General features: G+C 52.6%; 1 protein-coding gene across 1 annotated transcript in view; it reads right to left on the bottom strand.

The window, feature by feature from the left end:
* Fbn3 (fibrillin 3) overlaps nt 1-25,971 on the bottom strand; it is a 58,282-nt gene extending 32,311 nt beyond the window's left edge. The window contains 28 exon segments of the mRNA XM_042693805.1: nt 1,623-1,748; nt 2,320-2,442; nt 2,610-2,735; nt 3,672-3,797; nt 4,857-4,985; nt 6,211-6,336; nt 6,780-7,004; nt 8,626-8,751; nt 9,299-9,349; nt 9,455-9,592; nt 9,725-9,844; nt 10,926-11,047; nt 11,123-11,252; nt 11,356-11,409; nt 11,594-11,872; nt 12,104-12,226; nt 14,310-14,435; nt 14,544-14,663; nt 14,739-14,882; nt 16,634-16,804; nt 16,883-17,035; nt 21,086-21,211; nt 21,325-21,522; nt 23,773-23,868; nt 24,021-24,116; nt 24,243-24,341; nt 25,626-25,708; nt 25,823-25,971. Coding sequence (XP_042549739.1) covers nt 1,623-1,748; nt 2,320-2,442; nt 2,610-2,735; nt 3,672-3,797; nt 4,857-4,985; nt 6,211-6,336; nt 6,780-7,004; nt 8,626-8,751; nt 9,299-9,349; nt 9,455-9,592; nt 9,725-9,844; nt 10,926-11,047; nt 11,123-11,252; nt 11,356-11,409; nt 11,594-11,872; nt 12,104-12,226; nt 14,310-14,435; nt 14,544-14,663; nt 14,739-14,882; nt 16,634-16,804; nt 16,883-17,035; nt 21,086-21,211; nt 21,325-21,522; nt 23,773-23,868; nt 24,021-24,116; nt 24,243-24,341; nt 25,626-25,708; nt 25,823-25,971 — 3,685 coding nt within the window.
* Between the last annotated feature and the right edge of the window lie 1,142 nt (nt 25,972-27,113).

Below are 27,113 nucleotides of genomic sequence, written 5' to 3'. Positions count from 1 at the left end.
GGGTAGGAGGGAGACCACTACAATTCCTGAATGTGCTGCCACACTAGGACTCTCTAATGGTGCGAAGCTCCCTCTAGTACCAAGGCCGGGAATGTCACAGGCAAACATTCCCAGAGGGATTTAGGAAATAAAAGCGAACTGGGAGCTGAGTGTTGTAATCTTAGCTTCTCAGAAGGCTGAGATCTGAGGATCAAGGTTTGTAGCCAGCCTGAGCAGGAAAGTCTATGAGACTTTTATCTCCAATTAACCAGAAAAAAAGCTGGAAGAGAAGTTGTGGCTCAAGTTATAAAGTGCTAGCTTACAGGACTAAGGGACAGCACCCAGGCCCTAAGTTCTAGCCCTAATACTAGCATATTAATTTTTCTTTAAAAAGAGCTGGGGAATGTGATTGAATGGTAAATTGTTTGCCTCGTATGCATGAAGCCCTGGATTTGATTCCTCAGTATCATATAAACAGAAAAGGCCAGATGTGGCAATGTGGCTCAACTGATAAGAGTGCTAGCCTTGAGCAAAAGAAGCTTAGGGCCAGTGCCTAAGCCCTGAGTTCAAGCCCCATGACTAGCAATATAAAAAATAAATAAAGGGCTGGGAAGGTGGCTCAGTGGTAGAGTGCTTGCCTTGCATGCATGAGGCCTGGGTTTGATTCCTCAGCACCACGTAAGCAGAAAAAAAAGCCAGAAGTGGTGCGCTGTGGCTCAAGTGATAGAGCGCTAGCCATGAGTTGAAGAGCTGAGGGACAACACTCAGGCCCAGAGTTCAAGCCCCACGACCGACAAAAAAAAAAAAAGGAAAAAAATAAATAAAAATTTAAAAGCCAGACTTTGCCTGTAATTCTAGCTACTCAGGAGGCTGAGATCTGAAGATCGCAATTCAAAGCTAGCTCAGGCGAGAAAGTCTGTGACACTCTATCTCCAATAAACCACCAAAAAAGCCAGAAGTGGAGCTGTGAATTAAGCAAAAAGCAGCTCAGAGACAGCACCCAGGGCCTAAGTTCAAGCCCCAGGAACCGCACAAAAAGAGAAAATAAACAAATGAAAACCCTTTGCCGCCAAAACTTTTGTCTGTGGTGATTTTTTTTTTGGGGGGGTGGTCAATCGTGGGGCTTGGGCACTGTCCCTCAGTTCTTCAGATCAAGGCGAGCGCTCTCCGGCTTGCGCCACAGTGCCACTTCTGGTTTCCTAGTGGTTTATTGGCGATAAGAGTCTCACGGACTTTCCTGCACGGCTCCTCAGATCTCAGCCTCCTGTATAGCTAGGATTACAGGCATGAGCCACCGGCGCCCGGCTGCCTGTGGTGATTTTAAAGTACAGCTCTCAGAGCTGAACATGGCTCTCTGCTTAGTAGTACACGTTCCACAAATGCAATCCAGAAGAACAAAAAGTTTCCTGGAAACAGATCCCACAGGCTTCGGAGCGTGGGCCCAGGGCGCTGATGGGCCTGAGGAGACCTCGAAGAGCTATCCCTCGAAGCCCTGCCTGGAGCCCTACGGATCTTCAGGGATGGGTCCCAGGGTCTGTGGTGATCACGTGGTGCAGCCTCAGGAAAGCGGGGCGGGGGGGGGGGGGGGGGGGGAAGGGGGACTCACATACGGCCTTCCCCACCCTTCAGCCCCGGCCTCTCACCCACACAGGTCTTCGCGTCAGGTGCAGCCGTGAAACCCTCGTAACACTGGCAGCGGTGTCCACCGGGCTCGTTGGTGCACCGGCCTTGGCCACAGACGGCCGGGTTTTCCTCACACTCGTCCACATCTGTGGGAGCGGGGACGGAGGGTGGGCTGCCGACAGACAGGGACATGGGAAGAGCCCCGGGTTCCTTCCGAGAGCGCCAGAAGCCCACAGGCCAGGCTCGGGGATGCTTCAGCTCTGACTGGATGCAGCCTGGACTGAGCCGTGCAGGATTCCGGGACAGGCTGACGCCAGCCGTCACACTTCTGACGCCGGAGGGAAGGCGGGAAAGAGACCTCGTGCACACACATGCGCATTGGCCCACTCACGCATGCGCACACGCAACTACCTCTACTCTCGCGTGCGCACCGGCCCACATGTGTCGGTCTACCTACGCATGCGCATCACTTTATCCACATGCATTTACCCATACATGCATATGGCCCACCCAAGCACAGCCATGAGCCTCCGCGCATGCCCATCCACCTACTCACACGCGACTACACATGCGCATACACATGCTGTACGCCCTCGCACCTACTTCCATTTGTACCTGCGCCTGTGCCCACCCAGTGCGTGCACTCATGCATGCCTATCTGTCCACCCCCGCACAACCATCCTTTCCCCCCTCCTACGTGCATGTGCTCCCACCCACCCGCGCATGCCCTCCCGTCGGGCCTCAGCACGTAGCCCTGTCCACAGCTGCACTGGAAGCTGCCCTCAGTGTTCACGCAGTGCGCCTCGCAGCCACCATTCCCCACCCGGCACTCATCAATGTCTGTGGAAGGTGGGACAGGCAGGAGGGGTCCGGCAGTGAGAGAGGGTCGGACACAGGCAGGGCCTAGTTTAGGGGGTACCCAGCAGTGGGGTGCTGGAGGAGGGTGGGCAGATTGGGGGGCAGGCCTCGGGGGGGCTGAGGACGGGTAGGGGGCCTCGCAGTCTCACCCTGGCAGCCTTGGTGCTCAGGCGTGACCTGGAAGCCCGAGTGGCAGACACAGCGGAAGGTGCCGATGAGGTTGACACACTGGCCATGAAGACACAGACCGTCCCGCAGGGCACACTCGTCGACGTCTGTGGGGGGACCCGCAGCTGGTGGGGATCCCTCGTGAGGGAGGGGTCTGCACCCCATCTGCCGTCTTCACGGCCGTGTGAGACTCTCAGGGACACTCTGAAGAGTGCCTGTACTGCCCACAAGCACATCTTATGCCACAGGCCAGGACACACACACACACACCTGCCCAGATATCCACACCTGGATGGAGAGCCACACTCATACACACTCCTTGTGTGTGTGTGTGCATGTGCACATGTATAACTACACATGAACACAACCCCCAGCACTTGTGGCTCATGCTTATAATCCTAGCTCTACAAGTTTTTGAGATCTACAGGATTATAGCTCAAAGCCAGCCTGAGCAGGTAAGTTGGTGAGACTCAAGGCCAAAATAACCAGCAAAAAGCAGGGCTGGAGGCATGGCTGGAAGTAGTAGAACACTAGATGAGCAAGCAAGTCAAGCTAGCATGAGACCCTGAGCTCAGGCTCTAGTACCAAAAAAGAAAAAACCCAAACAACACAAACATTTCCCTTCTGTAAGCACATAAACACACACATCCTCTGCACACCAAGAGATGCATACACACACTTCATGCACTCATGCCTTTCCTTATAGAGTTACACACAAACACACGCATCCCCTTACATACTCACCCACATGCACATACTCATAACAACTCACATGCAAACACCCTCGTGTAGACACACATACTCCCACAGACTCAATGCACATGTATTTAGATACCCTTTCACAGGATACAAACTCACATAGGGCATGTTCACACACACTTCTATTGCCTATGCATCTACACTCTACTCACACCTGCTTGCACACTTGCTTTTCAATTGCACATACACAGGCCCATCCCCAGGGAGAACCACAGACACACCAGCCCACCATCTTGTTCAGACAACAAGACATCCAGAAGGTACATGCTCACACCAACACACACCCTCACAGGCAGTGCCCTGGGCTGTCAGCTTGTGTCCTGGGGGACAGCGGCATTCGAAGCTCCCCTCAGTGTTGGTACAGCTGCCTCCATGGCACAGCAGCGGGTCCCTCGCACACTCATCCACGTCTGGTTATGGAGAAGAGATGGTACATTGGAAATGCTGACCAAGGATGTGGCTCCTGGAAGCTTCTCTCTGCTGCTCCCCACCCATCACCCTGCTGAAGTCAGCACAGCCTGGAGATTCAGTGCTACCACACCTGGCCCAGATGTTTGTTTGTGGTACCAGTACTAGAGCTTGAGCTCAGAGCCTGGGCACTGTCCCTTAGCTTTTTAGCTCAAGGCTGGTACTCTACCACTTGAGCCACAGCTCCATTTTTGTTTTTTTGGTAGCTAATTTAAGATAAGAGTCTCACAGACTTTGCTCCTCTGGCTAGCTTCAAAGAGCAATCCTCAGATCTCAGCCTCCTGAGTATCTGGGATTACAGACATGAGCTACCTGCCTGTGGCCAGATCTATCTTCCTTTCTTTCTCTTTCCTTTCTTTCTTTCTTTTTTTGTCAGTCATGAGGGCTGAACTCTGGGTCTAGGCACTGTCCCTCAGCTCTTCAGCTCAAGGCTAGCACCCTACCACTTGAGCCACAGCACCACTTCTGGCTTTTTTTCTGCTTATGTGGTGCTGAGGAATCGAACCCAGGGCTTCATGCATGCAAGGCAAACACTCTACCACTGAGCCAACTTCCTTGCCCCTCTTTTTCTTTTCTTTTTTATGTCACTATTGGTGCTTGAACTTAGGGCTTCTAAGGCTACCAGTTGAGCCACAGTTCTACTTCCAGCTTTTTGGTTGTTAATTGGAAATAAGAGGCTCATAGACTTTCTTGCCCTGGCTGGCTTTGATCCTGAATCTTCAGATCTCAGCTTCTTTAGTAGCTAGGATTACAAGTGTGAGCCATTAACACCTGGCCAGATGTTTCTCAAATGGCAGCATTTCCTGGTTTCTGGGAGACCTGCCCCACCCCCACTATGCTGGCTGCTCCCAGAACACAGCCCCTCCCAGGCCTCTTTGCTAATGGTGGTACCCTGAGGCACCCAGGGTCACTGTGCCCGATCTGTAGAGCAGTTCACCACATCCACCTCCTCTGGACGCCCATCCTACCCAGGGCTGTGATGTCATCCTGCAGCCACTCACCCATGCAGTTCTTCATGAGCATGAAGCCACTTGTGTAGCCCGGAAAACACTCGCACTCAAAGCTGCCTAGGGTGTTGACGCAGACGCCCTGGCCGCAGAGATCAGGGGAGATGAGGCATTCATCGATGTCTGTAGGGACAGGGGTGCATGGCCTGGGGGTTTGTGTGTGTAGCATGTGGCAGCAAAGGCCAAGGGAGCTTCAGATAAGAGTTATGGGACAGGGTCTCTATAGACATGAGGCCCTGCAAAAGAGCCACAAGATACTGACCCTAGCCAGGGAAGAGATGCCCTAACTGAATACATTATAAGGCAGAAAAGTTTCTGAACCAGGAGGCCCCAGAGGTCATCTTTGCCAGTTCCTCCATAGAGACAGTGGGATCCCTGCCACCCAGAGGGTAATGATCTGTCCTAGGTCACACAGCACACAGAAGGATAGTACAAAAGGTGCCTGAAGAATAGACTTCACTGGGCCAGTGGCTCATGCCTATAATCCCAGCAACTCAGGAGGCAGAGATCTTCTTCAAAAAGATCTCAGTTCCAGGTCAATGGCGTAGGGAGGGGAGGGGGAGCAGTCTGCAAGATTCCATTCTGACAGGAAAAGCTAGGTGTGATTGTTCATGCCTATCATCCCAGCTATAGCAACGATAGATAGGATTATAGTCCAGGCAGGCCTGAGCAAAAAGTGAGATGCTCTTTTTAAAATAACAGAACATGAACTGAGAATGTGGATTAGTGGTAGAGTGCTTGCCTAGCATGCATGAAGCCCTGGGTTTGATTCCTCAATACCACATACACAGAAAAAGCCAGAAGTGGCGCTGTGGCTTGAGTGGTAGAGTGCTAACCTTGAGCAAAAGAAGCTCATGGATAGTGTCTAGGCCCTGAGTTCAAGCCCCAGGACTGGAAAACATAAATAAATAACCAGGCTGGGCGCCAGTGATTCACACCTGAAATCCTAGCTACTTAGGAGGCTGAGATCTGAGGACTGAGGTTCAAAGCCAGCCCAGGCAGGAAAGTCTGTGAGACTCTTATCTCCAATAAGCCACCAGAAAATTGAAAGTGGCATTGTGTCTCAAGTGATAGAGCATGCGCTTTAAACTGAAGAGCTCAGGAACAGTGCCCAAGCCCAGAGTTCAAGCCCCACAACCAACAAAAAATAAAAATAAGAAAATAAATAACCAGAACAAAAAAGGCTGGGAGGTTCATTGGGAGAACACCTTAGCCTAGCAAGCATGAAATCCTGAATTCAAATCCTAGTACTGCCAAAAAAAAAAAAGGTTTTGCCTCTGTATCTAACTCAAGGCCCCTTTCCTGGCAGGCATGACCCAGGCTCCAAGTGGCAGATGTAGGCACCTACCTGTGCAGTTCCTCTCCTGAGGGTCCAGGGCAAAGCCCTCAGCACAGGAGCACCGGAAGCTGCCCACAGAGTTACGGCAGGTGCCATGTACACAGAGCCCCGGGAAAACCTTACACTCGTTCACATCTGGTGGTGGGGTATAAAACACAGTCAGGGGGCTGGGAAGGTGGCTCAGTGGTAGAACGCTTGTCTTGCATGCCTAAGGCCCTGGGTTCGATTCCCCAGCACCACATAAGCAAAAAGAAAAAAAGCCGGAAGTGGCGCTGTGGCTCAAGTGGTAGAGCACTAGCCTTGAGCTGAAGAGCTGAGGGACAGCGCCCAGGCCCAGAGTTCAGGCCCCACGACCGGACCCAAAAATAAATAAATAAATAATAAAATAAAACACAGTCAGCCAAATCACACCCTAATGCTCCAAAAGTTAGGTGCCTGAATCCTAGCCCTCCCTGGGAGTTTGTACATTTCCCCAAACTCACTGTCCACCCCCAGGCCTTTATTGGTATCCTGTGCCCTCCCCACCCTCACCCCTCCCCCACCCAGGGCCCCTTCCAAGCTCCCCTTCCCAGCCCAACCTTTATAGAAGGGCTGGCCAGAGAGGAAGTCCTGGCTGGCAAAGCCTGGCCCTCGGGGACACAGGCTGGCAAACTCCGGGGAGTCAGGTTCTGGGCAGGCTTCACGCTCAGCTCCCCATGAGGCCCCGATGGAGCAGCAGCAAACATCCATCCGATACTTGCCAGGCAGGGGAACCTCACAGTCCTCTTTGTCCCATTGCAGGAAACATGGCTCCAGCCTCATATCTGCAGGAGGAGAGGTTACTAGGGCAGGCCCCTGGCACACTGAGGCAGGTTTGGCACTCAGCATCACTTGCCCCTGGCTTTGTTCCCAGTAAGGACAGCGAAAAGGAATGACTTCCTTTTGCTGAGATCTGAGGTCATGCCCCAGTCCCACCCAACAATAATAACAACAACACACTGCCTGGGTACTTAACCAAGTCGTAGGCATGGTTCTAAGCCCTTCAACCACTAAATCTCAAGATGATGCTCAAGGTAGAATGCTTCTCAGGCACTAAAAAGGCCCTCGGTTCAATTCCCAATACTGCAAAATACATGCACACTAACTCAAATATCAGAAATCTACCAGAGTGACTCATGCCTGTAATCCTAGTTGAAATTGGGAAGATTACAGTCCAAGACCAGACTAGGCAAAAATGTTTACAAGACCTCATATTAGCCAATAAAAAGCTGGGCACAGTAGTGCATGCCTGTCATCCCAGTTATGCAGAAAGCCTAAGTAGAAAGATCATGGTCCTTGCCAATCTGAGAAAAAAAGTGAGACCCTATTTTTTTCTTTTATTTGTCATGGGGTTTGAACTCTGTCCCTGGGCTCGTCAGCTCAAAGTGAGCGATCTACCACTTGAGCCACAGTGCCACTTCTAGTTTTCTAGCTGTTCATTTGAGATAAGAGTTTCATAGATTTTCCTGCCCAGGCTGGCTTCGAACCTCGATCCTCAGATCTCAGCCTCCTGAGTAGCTAGGATTATAGGTGTGAGCCACCGGCGCCCGGCCCTATTTTTTTTTTAATATTAGAGCAAAAAGATCTTGGGGGCATGGCTCAAGTGGTAAACTTCTGCTTAGTAAATATAAGGCCCTGAGTTCAAACACCAGCCAAACAAAACACAGAACAACCTGAAAGCAGCCATATCTTCCCCAACTCCAGAGAGTTTCATCCACTTCCAGCCAGGGGACTGGAGCCTGTTCTTGTTTTTGTTAAATGAAGTTTCAATGGCACACAGCTACATCTGCTGGTATACATAAATTTTGTGGTTGCCCAGAGACAGTATGGCCCCCAGAACCAAAATATCTACTCATTCAGTCTTTACTGATGGAAGTTTACTAGGTTTACTAGGAAGTTTACTATGTAGCCCCGATGATCCTCAAATCTACCATCCTCCTGCCTCAGCTTCCTGAGTGTTGGGATTACAGGTGTGTACTACCATGCTAGGTTAAGGTACTTCTCCTTTTTCAAAGGTAGCAATGTTATATCTGAAAAGATCATTTCAGGGCCTTGCAACTTGAGGGTGAACCGTTTCAGGGAAGTATCTATGCTCCAAGATGAGAGCAATTGCTCTCTGTGCACCTCAGCCTCAGTCCCATGGCTGCAGGATGCCCACATGAACCCTGAGTGCACTGACAGGTGACGAGAGAAGACACCAGCTCAGTAGCTAGGCTGGCACCAAGCTGTACCATTTTGGCTTGAGCTTCGGAAAGGGAGAAGTTAGATTCTCAGGGTGCAGTGAAGGGGATTTGTTTGGACATACATCAGAAGGAAGTGGACAGGGAATAGAAGGTCCTGGGCCACCCCCCACATCCCTCCTATTGGGGAGGTGGTTCCATCCTTGGAAGATCCTGCAGGACTCACCCACACATAGCCGGCCAGAGGTGTCCAGTGTCAGGCCCTGGAGACACTGGCAGCGGAAGGAGCCTTTGGTGTTGAAGCACTGCCCATTAGGACACACGCCAGGGAAGGAGTCACATTCGTTTACATCTGGTCATGGGAGGAAAGGAGAGGGAGGGGGGTGTTGGCCATGCCCCTGGGCTCTGGCAGTCTTGGAGAGGGAAGAGGGGGCCTAGGATGGGTACTGAGGGCCCTTGGCAAGTCTTAAGTACGGGGGCTGGAGAAATTTGTTTCAACCTTAAATACACCCAGGAAGGGACTCAGGCAGCATGCACTTAGGACCAGCCCTGCCTAGGGGAAGATTTTTTTTGAGGGGGGGGTGTTGGGGGAGGCTGGGACTTTGAACTCAGTGTCTGGGCGCTGTCCCTGAGCCTCTTTGTGCTCCAGGAGAGCGCTCTACCACTTGAGCCACAGTACCACTTCCAGTTTTTGAGTGGTTAAATGTAGATAAGAGTCTTATGGAAACTTTTCTGCCCTGGCTGGCTTTGAACCTCAATCCTCAGATCTCAACCTCCTTAGTAGCTAGGATTACAGGCATGAGCCACTGGCACCCAGCTGGGACAGAATTTTTTTTTGGAGGGGGAGGTGTTGGTAGTGGGAATAATTAGAATTGGGAGGGGGGGGGGGCGGGAGTTACCTTCACAGGTAAGATCCTTCACACGGGCAAAGCCACGTGCACAGGTGTGATCTGTGGTTGGTAGAATGGGGATGGAAAGAGGGGTCACTCTCTACCCAGCACTACCAATGAGCCAGGGTACAGGTACAGGACTGAGATGCCCGGTGGGGTCAGTACCAGTCTCACAGGGCTCGCAGGGGCTCCCCCAGGCGACCCCCAGGGTGGCACAGCATTCAGAACGCAGAGTTGGGCCTGGTAGGTTCACCTCACATTGGCCGTCCTGGGTGTGCAGCCAGCAGGTGCCTTTGGTGCTGTCTGGGCAGTCGGGGGGTGGGGGGGAAGGGGGGAGAAGTGGGGGAAGTAAGGGGATGAGCCCCATCTTCCATGCTGGGCTTAAACCTGTCCCCACTCTATCTGCAGGTGCCCAGGCCCCATCACACCTCTCACCTACACACACTGTTCCAGAAGAACCCAGCTGCATGCCAGGGGCACATTCACACGCATAGGAGCCCTCCAAGTTCCGGCATATGCCATTCACACACGGGCTAGACAGGCACTCATTTATGTCTGTAGGAGACAGATGCTATTTGATGCTGAGCAGCAGGACTGAAGGCCCACCTGGGCAGGGCCCTTCCTCCCCACAGAACCATGGCACCATGGTGCCTGTCCAAGCGAGCAAGCAGAAGGCTCAGGAATAGCCAGGGCAGGCGATGACTCACACCTGAGGCAGCTGAGATCAGGAGGATCATTGTTCTAGGCCAGCTCAGAGAGAAAAGTCAAAAGATTCCATCTCCAAAATGACCAGGAAAAAGCCAGACTGATGCTGTGGCTCAACTGGTAGAGCACCAGCGAAGCTAGCAAGTAGGAGGGCTTGGGCTCAAACCCAGGTACAGGAAAAAGAGATGCAGGAATAGAACTTGTACGCAAAGGACAGTGTTTGCCAGCTATGTGTGCATGTGTGTACAGATGTGCATATATCATGTGCTGAAAAGGACAGGAAAAAAATACCCCCCCACACTCCAGCCTGGAACATCTTCATGAGCAGAGCTGACAGGCAAAGCACCCTTTAACTTAGTTCCTTTTTTTTTTTCCAGTCCTGGGACTTGAACTGAAGTCCTGGGAACTGTCCCTGAGCTGCTTTTGCTCAAGGCTAGCACTCTACCACTTAGCCACAGCACCACTTCCGGTTTTTTCTGTTATGTGGTACCGAGGTATCAAATACAGGGTTTCATGCATGATAGGCAAGCACTCTACCACTAAGCCACATTCCCAGCCCGTCAGATTGCATTTTTTGTGTATACTGGTCCTAGGGCTTGAATTCACAGCATGGACGTTACCCATTAGCATTTTCACTCCAGGCTGGGGCTCTACCACTTGAGCCACAGCTCCCCTCCAGTTTTTTTTTTTTCCAGTTAATTAAAGATCTTCAGACTTTCTTGCTCCTGCTGGCCTCAAACTGCAATCCACAGATCTCAGGCTCCTGAGTAGCTAGGATTATAGGCCTGAGTCACCAAATGCCTGGCCAGATTGCTTAAAAACCACACGCATGCTCAGTGTGCAACAGTGACCTTCAGAAAGGTCAAGGCACAAGCTGGCTGCAGAGGGAGACATAAGACAGGTGCACGTGGACCACAGGGGCCCCCAATACCTTCACAGGTCTTTGTGTCTGAGAAGCTGAAGCCCCTGGGGCAGGAGCAGCTATAGCTTCCCGGGCTACTCTGGCACAGCCCATTGTCACACAGGAGAGGGTTGAGGGCACACTCATCCCATCTGTGGGGGAGGGGGAAGCCAGGGGGAGGGGCCTGCTGAGGCCTGGCCCACCCTCCCCTCCATTGGCTCCTGTACTCACCCACGCAGTCCCAGCTCGAGGCATCCACCTGGTAGCCCAAGTTGCAGATGCACCGGTAGCTGCCCCGAAGGTTCTCGCACACGCCATTGCTGCACACCTCGGGGTCCAGGGCACACTCGTTGATGTCTGCAGAGACAGGAGACAGCTGCAGACGCGAGATGGCACAGCTGCCCTGGCTTCTGGAGGTTGGGGGTCCCCAAGCCCAGGAAGAAGGGGAGACACCACTCACCTTGCCCATCCGCCAAGATGCCACGTCCGCCCGGGCACAGGGCCTGGAACTCGGCTGGGGGGGGAAGCATTGATGAAGGTTGGCCCCTGGGGTGGGGTCTGAGGCTGAACTGGCTCTGGCACCTTGGCCTTGGGCAAGAAACCTCCCTGCCCCCTTCCCAGGTCTTTTCTTAGGGGGACCCCCTCCCTCCCCCCTCCCAGGGATGAATTCAGACGGGGCCTGGCCCGAGGAAACTCACCAGAGTTCTTGGCAGGACAGAGCAGACAGGGGTCCCCAAACCCATGATCAGGGCTGGCACAGCAGCACTCAGCCTTGGTCATGGTGCCCGGCAAGGGCCGGGAGCAGAGGCCAGGCTGGGCAGCCCCGAAGCACCTGCCGTGCACCTGGGAGTCCACGCATGTGGGGCTGCCCATGCCCCCTGCCCGCGGCCCCAGGCACCCGCAGTGGAAGGAGCCCTGAGTGTTGGTGCAGCCGCTGGTCCCCCCGCAAATGCCTGGCGTCTGGCACTCGTCAATGTCTGGGGGGGAGGGAAGGGAGAGCAGTACCTATGGGAAGGCCCAGCCTGCTCCCCATCCCTCACTCCCCATGCCCATCCTTCCCTGCTCCCCCTTCTGTGTTTCTTCTCCCATCCCTCCTCACCTCTGCCTTTCTCCTCCACCCCATTCCCTCCTCTCTTCTCCCCAACCCTTCCCTCATCCTTCCCTGTCACCACCCTCTCTGAAGTGCAAGGCTCAGCCTCATGCCTCACCCATACAGTACTGACCACCAGGTGCCAGCGTGAAGCCCGGCTTGCAGAGACACATGAAGCTGCCATCTTCATTGATGCACATGCCATTGAGGCACATGGTGCTGGTGGCACACTCATTGTGATCTAGATACCAGAGGCTGCCCTACCCTATGGATCAGCCATGTTCTCTCTCTCTCTCTCTCTTCCTCCCCCTTCCCATCCTACAGGAGCCCTCCTCTCTAGCGCTCTACCACTTGAGCCACAGCGCCACTTCTGGCTTTTTCTGCTTATGTGGTGCTGAGGAATTGAACCCAGGGCCTCATGCATGCAAGGCAAGCATTCTACCACTGAGCCACTTTCACAGCCCCCTGGCTTTTTTTTGGGGGGGGGGGATAGTTTATTTGAAGATAAGAGTCTTACGGACTTTCCTGCCCCCAGGCAAGCTTTGAACCACAATCCTTAGATCTCAGCCTCCTGAGCAGCTGACAGGAATGAGCCACTGATACCAAGTTTCCACAGTGGAATATTACTCAACAGTATAAAGGAAAATGTCCACAACAGGCAAATCCACAGTGTAAGGACGTGATACCTAGGGCCAAAGCCTTTATTGATTGATTGACTGATTTTGGCAGCACTGGGATTTGAACTCAGACTCTTGTGCTTGCTAAGCAGGCACTGTCATTTGAGCTGCATCACAGCTTATTTTTTCTTTTGTTATTTTTCAGGTAGGATGCAGCGTTTTCACTCAGGGTCAGCCCCATGCTATGTTCTGCCTTCCTGCACCACCCATGTAACTTGTCTTACAGGTATGAAGCATCACATCTGGCTTATTGCTTTCTGGGAGGGTGGGTATTGCCTTGCTGTTGAACCAGGATTTTGTCTATCTCTGCCTTCTGAGTAGCTGGATTTACAGGCATAAACTATCATCCTGGACTGTATTTTGTAGATAATAAAAATGATTTAAATTTGACTATGGTAATATTGTATCAATCTCTGTACATACTAAAAAAAAACATTAAATTGTATACTTTAAGTTGTTAATTTTATGTTATGTGAATTATACATCAGTAAAAATATTTAAAAGCTGGGCACCAGTGGCTCTCACCTGTAATTCTAGAAATGCAGGTGGCTGAGATTTGAGGATTTCAGTTTGAAGCCAGCCTGGGTAGGAAAGTCCATGAGACTCTTGTCTCCAATTAACCATCAGAAAACCAGAAATGAAAGTGTGCTCTAGTCTTGAGTAAAATAGCTTAGGGACAGTGCCCAGGCCCTAAGTTCAAGCTCCTGACTGACAAATGAGGAGAGAGGGTATTTTACTTTTAGAAACCAATGACTACAGGAATGATCAATTCCTTTCCCATGAAAGACTTGAAGGAAGATCTCAGAGACAGCTCATGGGGCATCCATGCCTGGGATCCCTGAGCCACGTGCACCCTTCGGGGAACAGGGAGTGGGCGCTCTCCAAGGTCCTGACCCTGCCCTCTCGGTGACCAGGCCATCCTGAGCTGATTTCAGACCAGAATCAGGCCAGCTAGACTCAGAGTCTGACCCCCAAGATTCCTCCTTTTATTTTATTTGGGGGGAGGGGTAGTACTGGGACTTGAACTCAGAGCCTGGGTACTTTTCCTGATCTTTTGTGTCAAGACTTCCACCTTTTTTGGCTAGTTAATTGGATATGAGAGTTTCATGGACTTTCCTGCCTGAGGTTGACTTTGAACCTTGATCCTCAGATCTCAGCCTTCTGAGTAGCTGGGATTACAGGTATGAGCCACAGACACCTAGCAAAAATTCTCCTTCTGGGGAACTTTTCTGTCAGCTCACGCCTGTAATCCTCACTACCCAGGAGGCTGAGATCTGAGGATCATGGTTCGAAGCCAGCCCGGGCAGGAGCATCTGTGAGACTCTTATCTCCAATTAACCACCAGAAAACTGGAAGTGGTGTTGTGGCTCAAAGCACTCGCTTTGACCTGAAGAGCTGAGGGACAGCGCCGAGGCCCAGAGTTCAAGTCCCACAACCAAAAAAAAAAAAAAAGTTCCCCTCCTTGCAATTCATGGTATGGGTTTAGGAAAGTGTATGTGGGCTCAGGGCAGTGAGCTAAGGCAGCAGGCAGCAGCGGGGGTGGGGGGTGGGGGTGGATGCTGGTGCCTAGTGAAGGGAATTCAATGGCTCTAAGAGACAACCAGTGAGGTCCAAAGCCTCCTGCCCACCCACCCAGCCTCAACTTACCCACACACTTCCTGCCATCAGGGCTCGGCTTAAAGCCGGCACTGCAGACACACTGGAAGCTCCCTTCGGTATTAATGCAGTGGCCCGGGTGGCAGAGACCACCGAGGACCATGCACTCATCCGTATCTGGGGGAAGGGATGCAGACAGGCATTCAGGTGACACCCTGACATCCCCAGCCAGGCTCTCCCACCATTCACCCCTATTCTCGGATACATCAATGAGTGGTGCCATACCCACACACGCCTGCCTGGTTTGGGAAGCCTGGAAACCCTCATGGCACTGGCAGTGGTAAGAGCCAGGGGTGTTGACACAGTCTCCATGATGGCAGGTTCTGCTGGTGCATTCGTCCACATCTGCGGGGACATGACCCTGAGCTCTGACAGGGCGTACCCACCCCCACCCCCCGCACCCCACTGCCGTCAGCTCACCCAGGCATTCGCCCTGTGCATCCTGGCTGTAGCCCGGGTTACATTCACAGCGGTAGCTCGTATGCGTGGGCAGGCAGCGGCCATTGCGACACAGGTTGGGGAAGTGGTGGCAGATGTCCATGGTCTGGTTCAGTGTGGCTGTGCCTGTGTGCAGGCAAGAGGATGGGGGTGGGGAGGGGAAACCAGTCAGCCACCGCAGTCCCTCCCCTGCCCCATCCCCAGGCCAGAGCCCCAGCTTTGCCCCTGGTCTTCACACCAACTGAGCCTGGGGGCCTGTCTGGCTTAGGTCTCATCCTGTGGCCTGCCTCACCCCAAATCTGGACACACACACACACACACACACACACACACAAAAGTCACAAGTTGGGTCCAGATCCACATTGTGGGGCTCAGTACTTCATCTCAGCCTCTCACACTGTGGGTCCAAGATCCTGACTTTGATGACCAGATCATCAATTTGACTGCCCCCCCCATCCCCCACACACACTCCCTTACCACTGTCCAAACATCGCCCTTTGGTATCTGCAGGACATGGGGTCCAAGCCCTCCTCCACTACCAAAATGCACAGATGCGCCAGTTCCTTATATTAAACGGTGTCTTGCTGGGCACCTATGGCTCACAACTGTCATCCTAGCTACTCCAGAGGTTGAGATCTGAGGATCGCACTTCAAAGCCAGCCCAAGCAGGAAAGTCTGTGAGACTCTAATCTCCAATTAACCAGCAAGAAGCTGGAAATGGTGCTCTGGCTCAAGTGGTAGAGCGCTAGCCTTGAGTCAAAAAAGCTCAGGAATAGCGTCCAGGCCTGGAGTTCAGACACTAGGACTGGCATAAATAAATAAGTAACATAAAATAAAATAAAAAGTGTCATGCTTGGAAAGAACCACTCACTGCCCAACCTCCCACAGACTTCAATTGTCTCTGGATGACTTATCCTACCGAAAACGAGGTAAATAACACCCACACAGCATTGTTGATGGAATAAAGACAAGAAAAAGTCTGCACATTTTCAGTACAGACACAATTTTTTTTTTCTTTTCTTGGTAGCACTGAGGTTTGATCTCATGGTAACTCCATGAGATCATGCCTTGCTAGACAGGAACTCTACCACTTAAGTCACGCCCCCCGCCACTGCTTGCGTCACAACTCCATCTCTTAGGCCACACCCTCCACCAAGTCAGGCCTCCATCACTTGAGTTACTCGCTCTACAAATGAGCCAAGACCTTAACTTTCTCTATCACAAAGCCACACCACTAGAGCTTAAGCCTCCAGGCCCTTTTGGGACTTTTTTTTTTTTTTAACTTATTTTTAGGAAAAAGTATCAAGTTTATGCCTGGAGGGACCTGGACCTCAGTTCTCCCATTTAGGATTCTCACATAGCTCAGAGTACAGGTGCATGTCACTGTACCTAGCTATTGATTGAAATGAGGATCTTTTTAGCTTTTTCCCTTGGGCTGCCCTGGAAACCATGGTCCTCCTCATCTCTTGTCTTCTGAGTAGCTGGAATTACAGATGTAAGACATCACACCAAAGCCACCAGTTTGTATTTGAGATGGAGTCTCATTTAATTTTTTTTCCTGGGTTGGCTTCAGACCAGGATTCTCCTATCTCAACCTTCCAAGTAGCTGGAATTACAGGCATGCATCACAGCACCTGGTGATACATCCCCCACTCCACACACACCCCCAAATTAATTTCTATACAAGGTTGGATGAATCTCAAAATACTCAACCCACAGAGGACCAACATATCCTTCTCCCTATCCCCACTCCAACTCTGACCCTTTCAAAGAAAAGATGCTTTTCCTTTCAACCAGGACTCTCTCCCCAGAGACTCAACCCCTTCTCCCCCACCCTGCTCCATCTTGGCACCTTCCTCCCAAGTCTCAGGCCTTACCGATGTTGGGATTTCCAGGACCCAGGCTAGGGACCCCAGGCCCACTGGAGCCAGGTGGGCTGGGCCGTGCTGGTTCTGTGCCACTGGATCTGAAGCCTGGGAGGCCGGGGAAAAGGCTAGGGTAGGAAGGCAGCCTCGCTTGTCCCTGATTACACAGTCGCCGGAACTCATCTGCAAGGAACAGACTGTAAGCCAGGCTCTTGGCCTTGCCCGTTGGGCCCTGACCTAGAAAAGTTGGAGCTCACTTACCAGATCCCGGAGAAGGACACAGCTCCAGAGCCAGGCTGGCAGCCCAGCATCTTCCCAGATCACAGCAGCACTGCCTGCGTGGATAGCGGCCCCCCAGGGCTGCAGCACAGTGGCCACTGATCAGGACCGAGAAGCAAGTGCCCAGGCGACGATCTACAGCAGGCCGGAGGGTGGGGTCTGGGAGCACAGGGTTGAGAGTAGGGGGACACAAGTCATAAAGCCATGGGTACATCATATGCTGTTTCGTAGAATGGGAACTTCTTTGTACAACTACTTAAAGATACAATAATTTAAAAATGTAAAAAAAAAAAAAAAAAGCCATGGGTACAAACCTTGTACCCATGCCTTTCTGTGGTTTGTGTCTCCTACTTCTCTGTGACTTGGTTTCCCCATCTAAAATGAGGGTGTGACCAAGTATGGTTTGGGTAAAAATTTTTAAAGTTTGGAATGTAGCTGGGCACTGGTGGCTCACGCCTGTCATCCTAGCTACTCAGGAGGCTGAGATCTGAGGATCCCGGTTCAAAACCAGTCTATGTCAAGGAAGTCTGTGAGACTCTTATCTCCAATAAACCACCCAAAAGCTGCAAGTGGAACTGTGGCTGAAGTGGTAGAGCATTAACCTTAACCAAAAAGCTCAGCGACGGCATCCAGTACTGGAATTCAAGCCTTAGGACTGGTGTGCGCGTGTACACATGCATGCATGCACACACACACACACTTTGCCCATTTACACTTCATATCCATGCACAGGGACACGGAGAACTTTTGGGAGGTTGGCGCAGGGCCTGGTTTTAAGCCCAATCACTCAAGCCTGATCATTGAACTCAAGAATCATCACCAGGGACCAATGAGATGGATGGAAGGATGGACAGCCACAGCCCCAAGGGGAGACTGAGGCAGAGAATCCCCTGATAACTACCACAGACCTCTATCCGTTTCCCACTTAGCCCTCTAGTCACAGGCTTTCCCTAGGCAATTCGATTTCTCAGGCTTTGATTCCAAACACATTATTATGATTATCATCATCATTATCATTATTAATATAATTATTATTATTATTATTATTATTATTTTGCCAGTCCTGGGGTTTGAACTCAAAGCTTGGACACTGTCTCTGAGCTTCTTTTGCTCAAGGTTAGCACTCTACCACTTGAGCCACAGCATCACCTCTAGCTTTCTGTTTATGTGGCACTGAGGAATCGATCCTGGGGCTTCATGCATGATAGGCAAGCACTCTACCACTAAGCCACATTCCCAGCCCCTCTCCAAACTTTTCCCCCCTCAGTCATGGGGCTTGAACTCTGGGCCTGGGCGCTGTCCTTCAGCTCTTCAGCTCAAGGTGAGTGCTCTACTGCTTGAGCCAGAGTGCCCCTTCCCGTTTTCTGGTGGTTCATTTGAGTTAAGAGTCTCACCGACTTTCCTGTCTGAGCTGGCTTTGAACCGTGATGCTCAGGTCTCAGCCTCCAGAGTAGCTAGGATTACAGGCGTAAGCCACCAGCGCCCAGCTTCCAAACTTTATTTTTAGGTTTTAAAACTCTGCAATATCTTGGCTGGTGGCCCACGTTTGAGAAACCCCTCCACCCAGACTGGGAAGGCCGCTGGCTGCTGCCCCTAGCCTTCCCCCTCTAAACTGGGAGAACATCCAAATGTTTCCACCTCTCTCTGGCCCTGGCACACCTGCGCTCTCCCCACCCCACCCCACCCCCAGCCAGGACCTCTTCACAGCCCTTTCAAGGACAAAGGGGTGGTTGGGCCTGCCCAGACCTGAAGAGGTCAACAGACTCCTTCAAGGTCAACCAGCTGCTAAGTCTAAGGGTGGGAAACAGACTCCCCAATCCCAGGGGATCTGATGAACAGCTGCCTCTCAAGCAGGGAAGGAGAGAGAATGTGAGAATATTAAAGGAAATGATGGCTGCCTGTAGCCACAAGGACCCGGCCCTGCTAAACACCACTCCCCCCCACTCCCACCCAGGGGTCCTCCGTTTCCCTGTGAATGTGGACTGAGTTCCACCTACAAATCACCTCTATGTGTGTGCAAGTACTGGGGCTTGAAGTCAAGGCCTGGGCCTTGACTTGACTCCTTAACGTTTGTGTTCAAGACTGGCATTCCACCACCTGAGCCACAGCTTTTTGGTGGTTCGTGGGAGGTAAGAGTTTCATGGCCTTTCCTGTCTCCAGTTGGCTTTGAACTGCGATGCTCAGATCTCAGCATCTTGAGTAGTCCCAAATTCTTCCTTGATCCTCAAGGCAGTTCCTTTCACAGATGGGGAAAGGAAGGTACAGAAAGGGCAAGGCAGCTGCCCTGTCACACAGCATCTGGGGCAGTCAGATGGGATTACTCAAATACATGCTCCACTAATGAAAAGGTGGGAGATATACCCAGAGCCTCACACACACACACCCCCACCTCAATGCTAGCCAAGATGGTGCCCAGAGGTACAGAACTAGAAAGTCTGGGATTGGCCACAGCCAAACACAATATTCTCAGCCCTGCCTGGTGTAGGCCCAGCCTGAGGGGCCTGAGATGCTGTTAGGGAGCCATCATCTCCTTCCTTCCCTCCAAATCAGGACTTGGCTCATCACTAATGCAACTTCTAGGGCCTGCTAACAACAGGCACCTGGCTGATGTGGTAGGACACGCCACCCCCTGCCAAACAGGCTGAATGTTCAGAAGGGGGGGTGCATAGCCAGAGACATCCCCTCCCCATGCTGGCTGTGGTTCTAGGAAGCTAGACATAAGCAGTCCTCCGTTCTACACATGTTGAGTACTCACAATGAAACCTGATTTCTGGTCTCAGTTTCCCCATCTCAAAGATGGTGTGAGAAAGGGAAAGTGAGGCGGAGAGGGGAGGGAGACAGGGGCAGAGGGAGAGATGGTCAGAAGAGCACAGAGATGGAAAGGAAGGAGTAATAAAGAAGAAAACTAAGCTGGGCCCTCATGGCTCATGTCTGCCAACCTAGCTACTCAGGAGACTGAGACCTAAGGATTGTGGGTCGAAGCCAGCCTGGGCAGGAAAGTCCATGTGAACCACGAGAAAAACTGGAAGTAGAGCAGTGGCTCAAAATAGTAGAGTGCTAGCCTTGAGTGAAAGAGCTTAGGGAGAGTGCATAGGCCCCGAGGTCCAGCCCCACATCTGACATAAACAAATAAATTAAATACATAAATAAAGATGAAAACTAGAGGGTCGGGCTGGGAAGGTGGCTCAATGGTAGAGTGCTTGCCTCACATGAGTGAGGCCCTGGGTTCGATTCCACAGCACAACAGAAACATAAAAAGCCAGAAGTGGCGCTGTGGCTCAAGTGGTAGAATGCTCGCCTTGAGCTGAAGAGCTGAGGGACAGCGCCCAGGCCCAGAGTTCGAGCCCCACGACCCACCAAAAAATATTTTAAAAAAAACAAAAAACTAGAGGGTCAATGGAGGGCAGAGAGAGAGAGAGAGGCTAGAGGGTCAGCATGAAGGTATGAGATGAAAGCTAGAGAGACACAAGGGACATAGAGAGAGAGGCCAAAGGTTCCCTGAGGGCCACGAAGATGGAGGCTATAAAGTCAGCAGGGGGCATGCAGATGAAAGCTAGAAGGGCACAGAGGATCAGAAGGGGTGCAGAGCTCAAATCTGCAGGGCCAGAGGGGGCATAGAGAGGGAAGCCAAAAGGCAGGGGGGAGGGCCAGTGAGCCAAAATCTGAGGGGACAGGGATGCGTGGGAAAGGGAGCAAGGCTGCCAGGAGGCTCAGCCAACCACAGTGCTAAAGGTCCGACAGACAGGAGGCCAAGGGGTTCCCAAACCCCAACCCAGGACAGCCAGAGGGGAGGAAACTGGGACTCAGGAAGGCAGAAGGAGGTGGAGATCGGTAGGCCAGAGGGGCTGGGTAGGAGGTCTACACTGAGGCAGGGAGAGGTGAAAAGAGGCCCTGCCCCCCCCACTCCCCCTGCCCCCCAGCCTCCAGCCTCCCTGCCTGCCTCACCCAGGCATTGGGCACCATCGGGGCTGCTGATCAGGCCTGGGGGACAGAGGCACACGTAGCCCCCCGCTCTGTTCTTGCAGGTGCCCCCGGAGCAGCGGCCTGGCACACCAAGACAGTGCTCCACACCTGCGTGGACAGGGACACGTGGAGTTGTACACAGGCCTCTCTCCCTCCCCTCACCCCGGCCTAGGGGACCCCGGAGTGCTCTGGAGTAGAGCAGGTCCCAGAGCACCCTCCCACCTTCACACGTGACACCACTGGCACTGAGCCGGTGTCCAACGGGACAGCGACATTTGAAGGAGCCCACGGTGTTGGTGCAGCTACCGCCCTGGCACAGCCCTGGGATGGTCCGGCACTCGTCCACGTCTAGAAGGACAAAGTTGAGCAGCAAGGGAGTGAGCGGCTAGTCAAGAGGGAGAAACCAAGGCATCTGGGGCTCCCACTCAGCCCAGGCCCCCGTGGCCCACACCAAGACCCACCTTGACAGGCTCCCGTGCGGACACTGGGGATGAAGCCTCGACGGCAGGGGTGTGGCTGTGCGGGGCAGGGCTCACAAGGAAGGCCCCAGGCGTGACCCACAGTGGCACAACAGAGCGCCTTGGTGAACGTGAGGCCCCTTGGCTGGTGCTGGCACCCCTTGGGGCCCACTTGGCTGAAGCACGGCCCTGTCCGGTAGTCTGTGGCCAGATAGATGTAGATGGTTGACCTTAGATCGACCCCTTCCCAGAGCCCTCAGCCTTGCATCCCCTTCCCAGCCTCTCTACCCCAGCCCACCAGGCTTTCTCTCCACCACATTCCGTTCTCCTTTCTGAATATCTTTCTTTCTCAGCTTTACTTAACGAACTCCTATGCACCCTTTAAAACCTTCTTTTCTTCAAAACCTTTTTTCTTCAGTACATACCTCACCCCCGCCCCCTCAACTAACCTCCAGCTTCAAAAGTGCATGAGGGGGCTGGAAATGTGGCTTAATGGCAGAGTGCTTGCCTAGCTTCCATGAAGCCCTGGGTTCAATTTCTTAGTACCACATAAACAGAAAAAGCCAGAAGTGGCACTGTGGCTCAAGTAGTAGAGTGCTAGCCTTGAGCACAGAAAGGCTCAAGGACAGTGCCAAGGCCCTGAGTTCAAGCCTAAGGACTGGCAAAAAAAAAAAAAAGTCATGATATTGCTAGGCACTGGTGGTGCATGTCTGTAATCCCAGCCTCTCTGGAGGCTGAAATCTGAGGATCAAGGATCAAAGCCAGCCTGCATAGGAAAATCTGTGAGACTCTTACTAATTATCAAAAAGCCAGAAGTAGAGCTGTGGCCAGAGGTAGAGCACTAGCCTTCAGCACAAAAATCTCAGGGACAGTGCCAAGGCCCAAGATCAAGCCCCAAAGATGGCACACACGCGCGCGCACACACACACACACACACACACACACACACACACAAATACATGATATGTCTGCTCACTCTTTTCCTCCATTCAAGCAAGGACCTTGGAAGCCTGGCTGAGGTGTCTAACTCATTCCTACACACCTTAGGTCCTGCCAAATCTCCCTGATTTTGAAGGCACCACCTGCCCCTATGCTCTGGGTCTACGCCGCCATAGCCCTGAACCCTAGAACCCAAGATGGATGGCCACATCTGTTTTCCAATGGCTGTGCAGGGGCTCAGACTGATTTCCTTTCCCACTCTTCATATGTTCCCAATAAGAAGATCTGGCACCCCACCAAGAGCAGCCCCTCGCAGAGAGAGCCAGAGCCACCCTCCACCCCCTAAAGGGGTTCAGAGATAGCCCCCACTCCTGTAGTACCAACTTCTGAAACTAAAGCAGTTCCCAGAACCTCAGTGCTCATCCTCCAGGGGCTTCAGCGTGCACCCCACACCCTGGGTTCTTTATTTACCCTCACCCCATCAGCCATCTGGAGTGTGCCTCAACTCCCACAATCCTTATTTCCATGCCCTTTTTATTTATTTATTTATTTTCTCGGTCCAAGTCAGTTTCCAAAAGCTCACTTTAGATCTTAGCTTGGTCCCACTCCTCTGCAAACAACACCCTTCCAGATTATCATTATTGTTATTATAGTGTGTGTGCGTGCGTGCACGTGTGCTCGGAGCTGGGCCTTGAACTCAGAGACATGTGCTCTTGCTTGGCTATTTTCACTCATGACTCGTGCTCTACCCCTTAAGCCGCCGCTCCACTTCCAGCTTTTTGGCGGTTCACTGGAGATAAAAGTCTCACCGACTGCCCTGCCCACTCTGGCTTTGAACCAGGAGCCTCACATCTCAGCCTCCTGAGTCGTTGAGATGTGAGACCCCAGCACCTAGCTCCCAGAATTGCTTTAAGAGTTGGGGGTTCAGGCTGGAGGTGTGGCACAGTGGTAGAGCACTTGCTTAAAATGTGCAAGGACTTGGGTTCCATCCCCAGCACCACCAAAAAGAAAAAGAAAAAGAAGCCAGGCCCTGGTGGCTCACGCCTGTAATCCCAGCCACTCAAGAGGCTGAGATCTGAGGGTCATGGTTCAAAGCCAGCCAGGCAGCCATGAGACTCTTATCTCCAATGAACAACCAGAAAATGTGAAGTGGCACTGTGGTTCAAAGTGGCAGAGCGCTAGCCTTGAGCAAAAAGAGCTTAAGGACAGTGCCCAGGCCCTGAGTTAGAGCTTTCTGACTGCAGATTGGGCGGGTTCCCCGCCCCCCTCCCCTTTCCCCCAAGGGTGAGGCCTCTCTCCTTCCTAGCGGGCTCGGGCTCTGACCCGGGATCTCACTTAGGGCCAGGAAAAAGCAGATGTTTCTGAGAACAAATAAGCAAAGGAGAGAAATGTCCTCAGACAGCCCCACAGCTGGAAAGCAGCCCAGCTGGACCCTCTCAGGGACCGGCCATGTCTCTATCATCACCAGTACCCCCCACCCTATCCTCTCCCCTCCCCTGAGTCCCCCCATACCTGTCTCACAGTGGGACCCCAAAAAGCCATACACACATGCACAGAGGTTGGGCCCAATGCAGCGACCTCCATTTTGACAGCTAGGGTCACAGATGGCTGTGGAAAGAGAGAGGAGGAGGATGACAGGGGTCCCTGAAAAGCAGAGGGGGCTCAAGGTCTTTCTGTAGTCAGGAATCCCCCCTTTGGTGGGCCCATCATTTTGGGATTTGAGGCCAGGGTGTGGGGAGGCAGCCCTGAGAAATACTCACGCTGCCCGCACACAGTGCCCCTGTAACCCCTCTGGCACAGACAGGATGCCCCTCGGCAGCTGCCGCCGTTCATACAGCTCACGCTGCACCCCAACTCTGCAAATCAAGACAGGGGGACCCACCTTGGCTTTGGTCCTCCAACAAAACCAGCCTGGGCTCTTCCTGCTACCCAGATGCCTAGAACCTTCTCATCCTTCCTCCAAGGGGTCACAGCCCTCTCACCTGGGCTCACCCCACAGCTCGGGGCCAGGGTTCCATCCACACAGGTGCACAGGTTGGGCTGAGAGCAAAAGCCTTGGCCACAAGGGTGTCGGCAGATGGCTACGAGGATCACGATCAGGTGTACTCCATGATCAAGGCCCAGGACCTAAATCTCACACCATTGCCCTCCAGGGATGACCCAGCCCCCCAGACAGGGGCTCCAAGATGGAGCTGTCCCTCATCCACAGAATGCTCCCCAAGTCCTAGGCTGAGCTTGGTAGGTGCTTGTGATCCCAATTGCAGCTCTGGGGTTTTGCTAGACCCTGCTAGGGAAATGCAAATGGACTGGGGTACTATACAGCGAGGCAGTGGGGACTGAGGCTGGGAGGGCTGAGGATACGGGAGGGATAGGAGGCTACCTTGGGAATGGGCTCAGAGACAGAGGGAGGAAGGAAAGAGACAGAGATCATGAGAAAAACCTAGAGAAAAGTTGGGCACCAGTGGCTCACACCTATAATCCCAGCTACTCAGGAGGCTGAGATCTGAGGATTACAGTTGAAAGCCAGCCTGGGCAGAAAAGTTCATGAGACTCCTATCTCCAATGAACACCAAAAAGAAGCCGGAAATGGAGTGGTAGAGCACCAAGCTTGAGTGAAAAAACTCAGAGAAAGCAAGCACCCAGTGGCTGGGAAGGTGTCTCAGTGGTAAAGCGCTTGCCTTGCATGCCTGAGGCCCTGGGTTCGATTCCTCAGCACCACATAAGCAAAAAGAAAAAAGCCAGAAGTGGCGCTGTGACTCAAGTGGTAGAGCGCTAGCCTTGAGCTGAAGAGCTGAGGGACAGCGCCCAGGCCCAGAGTTCAGGCCCCATGACCGGACCCCCCTAAAAAAAAACGAAAGAAAGAAAGCACCCAGGCCCTGAGTTCAAGCCCTCAGACAGGCACAATAAAAATAAATAAATAGCAAGGCACTGGAGGCTCACACTTGTCATCCTAGCTACTCAGGAGGCTGAGATCTGAGGATCAACATTCAAAGCCTGCCTGGGCAGGAAAGTTCGTGAAACTCTTATCTCCAATTAACCACCAGAAAACCAGAAGTGGTGAGTGGCTCAAGTGGTAGAGCACTCGCCTTGAGCTGATGAGCTCAGGGACAGTGCCTAGGCCCAGAGTTCAAGCCCCAGAACTTACAATAGATAGATAGATAGATAGATAGATAGATAGATAGATAGATAGATAGATAGATAGATAAGACATGGACTCCAGACTCAGAGGGATGGTGTGACAGTGGCACAACCAGGCAGAAAAGAGGAGGTTGTAGGGCAAAGGGCAGGGTGTCATGGAAACCTGGGAGGGGGGGCAAGGGACAGGGGGCTGAGTCCCCCCACCTCCAGAATGGAACAAAACTCACGCACGATACAACGGTTCCCTCCGGGCAGCGTCCTCCAGCCAGGGCAGCAGTAGGCATGAAAGTGGGAACCACATATATTGGGCCTTGGGGGACAGCATGATAGGCTGGTGATCCCCTGCCTGGCTGAGTGTCCCCTCACCCCAGGAGGGGACAGTCCCACACCCCAGGGGCCTTTCAGCATCCCCAATACTACATACCCCTGCAGGAGAAAGCCAGGGCCACCTCGCCTCCGCACACGTCCAGGACCTACAGGCTCCACGGCTCCATGCCAGCGACCTTGACCATCTGTCATACACAACAGGACCACGCAGGCCAGCAGGAGACGAGATGGGGGTCCCCAGGCCATGGGGAAGTCTCTGGACACTCTCCTGACCAGACACGGACCCTCCTGAATCACAATGGTGCCCCTTAGAAGCTACAAGGGAGGAAGCACCATCAGCTTCTGGTAAACCCCTTGGCTAAGGGAGGTCCCCCACAGAACCAGGAGCAATAGCTGGGATGGGTCAGCTCTGAGGAGCTGTAGGAGCTGCAGGTCCTGACTGGAGAGCAGGTGCACAGTCCCGGCAGGCTTCCTGGAAGAGGTGTGATGGGTCACAGGTGAAGTCAGCCCAGACAAGGATCCTGGGGCAGAGAGTATGCAGGCAAAAGCAATAAGCCAAGGGTGTAGAACAGGGATGGGAGGGGCCAGTTGGGGCAGTGGACCTTGTTTTATTTTTTCTTTGTCAATCATGGGGCTGGAACTTGGGGCCTGAGCACCATCCTTGATCCTTTGTGCTTAAGCTAGTGCTCTACCACTTTGAGCCACAGCACCACTTCCAGTTTTCTGGTGGTTCATTGGACTTTCTTGTGGGGGCCGGCTTTAAATCACAATCCCCAGATCTCAGCCTCCTGAGTAGCTGCTGGGATTACAGGTATAAGCCATGACACCCAGCACAATAAAGCTTTTTGTTGTCCATCATGGGTAATGACAAGCTTTCAGCAGAAAGGACAAGGTGAGCAGTGGATATTAGATGGAACAGGAGAGGGCTGTAATGGGCCCTGGGGGGGATGGGAGGGGCAGTCCAGATGAAGGAGAGGAGGACAGGCAGGGAGTTGCATAGAGAGTAGGGAACACTGAGGAGACTCAAGAATTCTGTCTGGGACAGGGAGCTCCCACCTGTAATCCTCCTACTTAGGAGGCTGAGGTCTGAGGATCTCTGTTTGAAGCCAGCCTAGGCAGGAAAGTCCCTGAGGCTCTTATTTCCAATGAACTACCAGAAAGCGGGAAGTAGCACTGTGGCTCTGGAGCAAAGGAGCTCAGGATCAGCGCTGGGACCCTGAGTTCAAGCTCCGAGACAAAATAAATAAATAAAAATAAAGAAGCTTTTGGGTCCCCTTCAAGAGTGCACAAACTAAGACCATCACCAGATTAGTGAGGGGCTGCGTAGGAGCCAGCAGGAGCCCAGGCTGAGAAGAAGGCCCCCTCCCAGGGTGGGTGGAAGGGCTGAT

Source organism: Dipodomys spectabilis, unplaced genomic scaffold (assembly GCF_019054845.1).
Source record: "Dipodomys spectabilis isolate Male_0828 unplaced genomic scaffold, ASM1905484v1 ptg000173l, whole genome shotgun sequence".
NCBI lineage: Eukaryota > Metazoa > Chordata > Mammalia > Rodentia > Heteromyidae > Dipodomys > Dipodomys spectabilis.
Note: the sequence above shows the minus strand (reverse complement) of the source record. Positions and strands in the feature narration are given on the sequence as shown.